This window comes from Triticum dicoccoides, chromosome 6B (assembly GCF_002162155.2).
Source record: "Triticum dicoccoides isolate Atlit2015 ecotype Zavitan chromosome 6B, WEW_v2.0, whole genome shotgun sequence".
Taxonomy (NCBI): Eukaryota; Viridiplantae; Streptophyta; class Magnoliopsida; order Poales; family Poaceae; genus Triticum; species Triticum dicoccoides.
In genome coordinates, this window is record NC_041391.1 from 684,705,958 (window position 1) to 684,714,430 (window position 8,473).

General features: G+C 40.6%; 1 protein-coding gene across 1 annotated transcript; it reads left to right on the forward strand.

Moving 5' to 3' along the window:
• The first annotated feature begins 2,935 nt into the window (after positions 1 to 2,935).
• LOC119321496 (protein FAR1-RELATED SEQUENCE 5-like) lies at positions 2,936 to 5,971 on the forward strand. The gene is made up of 3 exons (XM_037595152.1): positions 2,936 to 3,094; positions 3,815 to 4,262; positions 4,365 to 5,971. Exons 1-3 carry the CDS (start codon positions 2,936 to 2,938, stop codon positions 5,969 to 5,971), a joined length of 2,214 nt encoding a protein of 737 aa, XP_037451049.1.
• Positions 5,972 to 8,473: the final 2,502 nt, after the last annotated feature.

The window sequence follows — 8,473 nt, forward strand, 5'->3', positions numbered from 1 at the left end:
AAAAATATGATCAAATTTGTTATTTGAAAATATTTATGAATATGAAAAAGGTGGAGTGGAGGGTGCGGTAGGTCATCGGCGACGATGGAGTGGGGGAGGGTGCGGGCCGGGGGTCGGCGGCGGCGGCCGGTGGAGCGGGGGAGGGTGCGGTTGATCGTCGGCGGCGGTGGAGCGGGGGAGGGTGCGGTTGATCGTCGGCGGCGAGGGAGACGTCGATGTCCCATGAACACGGTTTTCGAAGACCCGGATCTCTATCTAGCTGGCGATACGTTGTGTCATCCATTTACCTTACGCATCCAGAAAATCCGTGGACTACCTGCCCCGTGAGATATCCGTAACCGAGATAGTCGTGTAGTAGTGCAAAATATATATATACTAATGGCGCACCGCGTAGTAGTTCGCCATTAATAGTTTAAACTAGTAATGGCGCACTGTGACACGATGCGCCAATAGTAGTTTTGCAAAAAAAAAGAATAAAAAAAATACAGTACTGGCGCACTCCTTGTCTGGTGCGCCATTACTAGTTAGAACTAGTAATGGCGCACTTCGGTCGGATGCGCCATTAGTATGTATGTAAAAATGAAAAAGAATTATCACTAGTGGTGCACCTTTTGTCTGGTGCGCCATTAGTGTCTTCCACACAAATGGCGCATCACCAACTAGTGCGCCATTAGTATATAGTAGTGGCGCACTACATCCCTGGTGCACCATTAGTGTCAATCCTATCTATAGCCATTTTTCTAGTAGTGTTTAGTCCAGATTCATGTCACGAACCGGTACTAGAGGTTCAACATGAACCGGGACTAATGATGCCCGCCCCCTTGCCATTAAAACCGGCACTAATGGTCACATTAGTACTGGGCCGTTTGCAAACCGGGACGAATGGGGCTCACGTAAACTCATTTTTCTACTAGTGTTAATCGTTTGTTTATTATTCCATGCGAACCAGCTGGGTCACGCAAAGCACGCGAGACGAGGTTTTCCTTCTTTGTTCCTCTCCTCTCCACGCGTGAAGGTAAAACATTGAGGACTCGTTGCACCCGCGAATGCTTGCATCTCCTTCCTTCGTTGATTGCCTTCACAAAATGTTCATTTTAAACCTTGAACTTGTAGAGCTTAGCTAAATCAAACCCCAGCTTCGAATCCTGGTCCTTGGCACACTGAACTTATCAATCACGGTGTAAATCAAACCGTGAAGTTGTTTAGTGCACCGGGAAAGAGACGATCCTCGGGTTACATCTCTCATGTCACTCCTTTGGTTGGCCGGTCAGGCTGACAAATAGTCATGTTTTTTATGAATTTGAAAAAATATGCATGATTTTGAGAAAAGTTCACAAATCTGGAAAAAGTTCGAAAATTAAAATATATTTGTAAATATGAGAAATCTTCAGGAGTTTGTAAAAATGTTTGTGAACTCAATTCTTTCACAAATCCGGGAAAAATTTGGAAATAAAAAATATTCTCAAATCTGAAAAATCCTCAGGAGTTTGGAAAAAAATTACAAAGTGAAAAAAAACAAACATTTTTTTGAAAAATGATCAACTTTGAAAAAAATGAACACTTTGAAACATAAACATTTTTTGAGAAAATGGGAACACATTTTGAAACCTGAACAAAATGATAAAGTGATTTTTGGAGTTTTTAAAAAATGAGAACAAATTTCGAAATGTGAACAAAATTTAAAGTTCAAAATCTTTTTGAAATTTTTAAAAATAGGAACAAACTTTGAAACCTGAAAAATGTGTAAGAAACATGTTTGTGACATCTAAAACATGTCATATAGCTTTATAAAGTTTTTGTGCCATCTAAAAACCTGAACAAATGTGTAAGAACAATGTAAACAAATGTTCATACAGTTTTATAAAATGTTTGTCATTTAAAAAGATGAAAATGTGTATTTGGAAAAATGTTACCTTCTGTTCAAAAATGGGTAGAAAACATGTATTTGAAAAAATATACATAATGTATTTGGAAACTATCGAAGGTATATCAAAAAATGTTTCATGTGTGCATTACAGATGTACATCGTGTACAGAGGAAAATAGACATGTGTAACAAATAAAACCAGTTAATGTTGGGAAAGAAATAAAAAAAGAAATAAAAAATCAAGAATATGAAGAAAGAAAGAAAAGGAAACCGAAAGTATAACAAAGAAATAAAAACCAATGAAAACCAGTGAAAGAAAGTATGATGAAGGAAAAAAGAAAGCCACAAATTGATGAGAAAACAAAGAAAAAACAAAGGAAGAATAATAGGAAAAAAATAGAAAAACAAAGAATAACCAGAGCGGGTGCGCGAGCGACTGTGCTAATGGGCTGGCCTGATTGACTTGCCACGTCAACAAATCCCAGCTAAACACTCTTAATCTACTACTACTATAAAAGAAAGAAAGAGCAAGAACCAGATCATCCTATCCATCGAAACCTGCAATCTAATGGTCTACATCCCTCCAGCATACTAAACGTGTTTTACGTTTTAATTACCCACAATGCCATTACTTAATCTACTACCCCACCCGCATGAAAAAATAAGGCGGCTGCTAGGCGTCATCCGCCTGTTAATATCACAGTTAGCATCCCGCAAAACAGCCGTTGGATTTTATTATGCGCGGGCGTCGGATTTAAGCCACGTGTACACCCTCCCGACCAGTTCCTGTTGTCGTTACCCGTGTTGCTGCAACCGTTTCGTGGAAGCATAATCCCCACCTTCTCTGTAGCTCCTCTGCGCCCGTCCGACGCCAGGGCGAGGAGGAGATCCACGCCGCCGACGCCGCGTCGCCTCTACCACAGCTGCCGCCAACGCAGCATCGACTCTGCCACCGCCGCAAACGACGCCGCATGCCTCTACCTCGCCGCCGTCGAGGGAGCAACGCCCCTGTTCACCTTCCAGCGCCATGGCAGCTCACCACATAGTTCGATCTATGTTGTCGGCCGCCATGGATCGAAGCTCCGGTGCTCCATCGAGCAGCAGGAAGGCCAGATCGGCCCCGATTCTCGACGGCGAGCCGATTCGCCGGAGTGGAGCTGCAAGGGAGCTCCGTGATCCTCCTGTCTTCTCTGCTGAAGCCTCCCGGGCAAGCTCCTCACAAAGTTTGGTAAGTTTCAAGCTCATCACATGCATGAAGCATTCAGGTTGTTTTGACTTCTGCTATGTCAACTGAAAAAAGGCAGTATGAATTGCAGCATATCTCCTTATGCCAACTGAAAAATTCCTTAAAGTGTGTACAGAAAAAACTCCTCCCAATTTCAGTTTAGAAATGCTCCAAACAAAATGTGATGGGGGAGGTAGTCTGAAAAAAATGCTCCTTACACTTTCAGTTTAGAAAATGCACCAAATAAAAATGCGCAGGAGGAAGTCAATTCATGACTGTGTATAATTTGCTACTTGCAAAATTCAGTTTAATATTTGCAAAAACAAAAATGCTGGGTGGGGGTTATCTGTATGTTGTGAAAATTATATAGCACCGGTGCTATTTTGACTATGTTGCATCGTTTTAAACAGCGATCATGCTGGATAAAAGTTCCTTTACTAATTTTTTTTAAATAGAAATGTTGCATCAGGTAGGAAAAAGCTAAATTGTATTACAAAAAATTTATCAACTTGATTACTTTGCTTGTAGCACTGTGATCATTGAAGTAGAAAAGATGTGAAAGCATTTTGTTTAGTAACATGAGGTGAAAACATGGAAACATGAACACAAAAATCGGATGTAATACATCTTTTATGCTAGAAGCACTACTTTCTTGCATATTATACCTTTTTACCTTTTTTTTACTGACATTGTGATAACTTTTTTCTGCAACAACAAAAATAGGATGCTGGTGCTGGAGGTGATGATGATGAGAGCTACGTTGTGGGGCGAATTTCTACTGCAAATGGAGTTAGTATGGAAGGGATGATTAATGCTGGTGATATCCAACAGGATGTGGATGATGCAGATGATGATGCAATATCATCGCAACCACTTGTTCCATATGTGGGCATGACCTTTGATTCAGTTGACGATGCAAGGAAATTCTACAACACATATGCTTTCAGGCATGGGTTTGGAATCAGATCATCTGCTTCAAAAAACAGCCAGGCCAGAGGATCCACAAAGCTAATTAGCAGGACTTTCACGTGTGTTCATGCACGAACTGATGGAAGCAAAAGTGAATCTGATAGCACTACAGAGAGTATTGCAACAGAGTCAAGCAACACTGGCAAACGCCCTGGACTTTGGATGAACATGGCAGACACAAGAAAAAGGAATAGGTTGCAACGTCATGATTGCAAGGCTCACATGATAGTTGGACTCCGAGATAACCGATGGACCGTCACGTGCTTTACAGACGACCATACACATGCTCTGGTGCAACAGGAAGAGAAGGTTAGGTTTTATCGGTCTCATCGAAAAATCCCACGAGAAGACCTCCAAATGATAAGGACGTTGCATGAACGCAACTTGTCAACCTCGGATTGCATGGGAATCCTTGGAGATTGTCACGGAGGTGATCAGAGGCGCCTTGGTTATGTCAAAAGGGATGTTTCAAATGCACGGTACGAAATGCGGCAAACCATGGCATTTCAGGACATGGCCATGACAATTGAATACTTTGAGAGGCGGCAAGCTGAAAGCCCACAGTTCTTCTATGCAACACAAGTGAATAAGGAGACAAATGAGGTAGAAGCATTGTTTTGGGTGGATGGAAGGACAAGAGCACTATACCCCAAGTACAAGGACTGTGTCTTTTTCGATACAACCTTTTGCACAAACAAATATAATATGCCTTTTGCTCCGATCGTAGGCATCAACAACCATCTTCAGACTATTGTCCTAGGCTGTGCATTGCTTCCAAATGAGCAAACTGAAACCTTCAAGTGGGTCTTTCGGCAATGGTTGCTTGCGATGAACAATGAGTACCCAACAAACCTTATGACCGACCAGTGCAGAGCAATGGAAAATGCAATTTCTGATGTGTTCCCTCACACAATCCATAGATGTTGCAGGTGGCATGTACAGCGGAAGGCGCGTGAGAAACTTGGGAGGATGCTTACAAGGGATTCAATTTTTGAGAAAGCTTTCTATGAATGCATCAATGAATCTGAGACAGTGGATGAATTTGAAGAAACATGGCAACACATGTTGCATTGCTTCAAATACACAGACAATAGGCACTTACAAAACATGTGGGAATGCCGTCAGACATGGGCTCCTGCATACTTCAAAAATGATTTCTTCCCTTTCACAAGCACAACCGGGAGATCGGAAGGGCTGAATTCTTATTTCAAAACGTTGGTGCATCCACAAAACTCGGTTTTCACATTTGTAAGGCAGTATGAACTCCTACAAGAAACAATGCTAGACCGTGAAGATAATGCTGCTTTCACTGGAGAAACGACAACAACACCCCTATGGGGTCGATACAGAATAGAGCGCCAAGCTGTTAACTTCTACACACGCAGCGTCTTTGGCAAGTTCCAAGAGCAAGTGGCAGCATCAACAGCTTATATAATCAACCAAGTGCCTAATCTTGAGCAGGAAGGTATCATGTTTGAGCTTTACTCAAACTTGTATGATAATCCAAAGTTGTACCATGTGCATGCTATGATAGAAGAGGGGCTGTACTCATGTAGCTACCATTACTTTGAGATGAATGGTGTGCTTTGCTCACACATCATAAGGGTGATGATACAACTAAATGTGCAAGAAATTCCAAGTAGATACATGCTGGAAAGGTGGTCCGAAGCAGCTACGACAAACATGGACACATCTGGGAGGTTCCTTGAGTTTGGACTACCAGAAACAAACACTCTCAAGTACAACTCACTGTGTAGAGACATGAATGCATTGGCAGCAGAAGCATGCTCTGTTGATCCAGCTTACAACTTACTGACAGATGTGATGAAGCAGCTCTGGCCCATAGTTGCTTCAATGAAAAAAGAGCAAATGGCAAGGAAAGATGTGGTGCAGCAGCAACAACCCCCTTGAGCAGGTGAATCTAATGATGAAACTGGAGCAAACCCACAACCATCAGCACCGCTACAAAATGCTGCTCGTGTGCCGAAGCAAGGTCGACCAACAGAACGAGCAAAAAGAAAAAAGACATTGTTGGAGCAGCGAGAAGAGGAGCATAAGAAGAAGCTTCAGAAAGAAGCCAAGAAAGAAAGCAAAAAAGCATCCAAGAAAGAAAGCAAGAAAGAAGACAACGTGGAGTCATCGAGCAAGCCAAAACCTAGGAGGAAAGTTACTTGTTCATTTCGCAGTGAAGAAGAACACACTATCAAAACCTGTGAGTCATTCCGTGAGTACAAGGCAATGATGGCTACTAATCTTACAACAAAATGTCAGTTTTGCTCCGAGGAAGGCCACACAATGCAATCATGCATTCACTTTAAAGCTGCGATGGCAAAAGTCGAGGGACATGCTCAATAGGGTCATCTGTAGTTGAATTTCATGTATTAGCAATTTTAAAAGTGTAGTTTCGAAAGTAGCACATATTTGTACTGGGTAGAAGTACTGAAAAATTATGTGCACTTTGTTAGAGGTTTTGGTTCATATTACTGCTCATGTTGCTGCTCATATTGCTCGTGTTACTACTCATGTTACTTCTCAAAAAACCATGTATGTTCAAAAAGTTCATATTGCTGCTACAAAAAAAGGTGACGGCGAAAAAATTATGAAGCATTCTTACTGTGTTTTGTGGTGAGTTGAGAAGGATCTATTTTAAATAATGTTACATAATTTTCAGTTATTAAATAAAAATGAGTTTCTCAATATGTGTTGATTCTCTCAAAATAATTTCAAGTAAATTTTTTTGAGAATGCTTCTAGCGCTCACTGCTTAGTTGCAAAATCTCCCAGAATGCTTCTTCCAGCAACATTTATCACAAAAAGCTGTTGCTTCAAAAAAAGAAATTGTACAAAAAATGTTTCATGAACATGCTTCCTCTAGCCATTCCGATTCCTTAACATTGTGGCTGATTTTGTGACAACATAAGGAAGCACATGGTAGAAAAGCACACATGAAAACCCAAAAAAAATGAAAAGCATTCCATGAACTTGTAAAACTTGAGCACCAAACAGCGAAAAAATTATAACTTGCTTACAAATTCACCACATAGTTATAGCTTCCATCAAATCTCGAAACAAAAAAAATATGTTTCCTTACTACAAACTACTGATAATTATTCCAGCCATCCAAAAGATCCCAACATCTGGTTTCATTACATGGAGTCTCATTTGGCACACAAAGATAACAGAGATGCACTACTAGCGAAATGAATTACCCAAAATTGCAAAGTTGCATCTTCAAGGCCCCTGCAAACGCCTTCTACAATGCGATGTGGTCACTTCCTTCAAGCCGCTATGATCGCCTTATGCACATCAGCAGGGAAGACCTTGTTCAAAGGATGGAAAAACAACTTCGAAGCAATGGTCTTCCGCACATCAAGCATATTTTGCTGCATTAAAAAGGTGAAAAAATGGAGAAAGAATAAACCAAACATTATCAGAGACGCAAACTTATGAAAAAGTACCAAAAAAGCAAGATCATCAAATTTTTACCTTCTTGAAATCATTCATCATTTGGCCATCAAAATTTTCAAGGTACATTGTTGAAAACAATCCACAATCAAAGCTGTTTTCATTACACCATACATAAGAAAATTGGGTTGAGAAAAAGGTTTAAGGTTTTACATAAAAAGGACATCGAAAAACACTACTTTTATGGATGGGGTGTATGATTAGACTTACTGAGTTGATTGTTGTGGGTAGTCAAGCACAGGCCAGTCTGTTTTGAAAGAAGATAGATCCGCTGTGAAATCCGACTCTTCGGTAGCAATCCTCTTGAAATTGATAAACTGCAGAAATATGAAACATTAGCATAAAAAAAGTAGTGGCTATGTCAAACACGAAAAGTGATGGGGGGGGGGGGAATGCTACCACCACTAAAACATGAGACACATTCAGATTCACTCCCAACAAAAAATTGAGCATGTGTTCATTGGGGGATCTGCTTTTTTCATTTTAATAAACAAATGAAAACTACACATAGAAAAATATAAAGTGTTACTTGCCAGATTCCTTGCAGCAACGTCCAATTTCCCGTCATCCAAAGAGTCAAACATATTGAACTCCTTGTGCAAGAGGTTAACCACACAGACAATCCAGTGGCCATCACGGACGATGGTGAAGAAAAGCTAGAAAAGAAGTAAAGACAAGATATATGTTAAAATGAAATAAACTATAGGGAGCATAAAAAAATTGAGTAAAAAAATGTTGGGAGCAGACTTACTAGGTCGAAACCTGAAATCTGAAAATTTTGGCACGCCTTCCTCAGCTCTCTTGCACAAACACTCGGATCAAAAACTTCTGGGTGGACAGAGAGTTGAAGCTGCAACACATTGGACATAAGGAGAAGACATGAGAAAAAATGATGGATAACTTCTGCAAATAGGGCATAAAACTCTAGAAAACTGATGGCAATAAAACG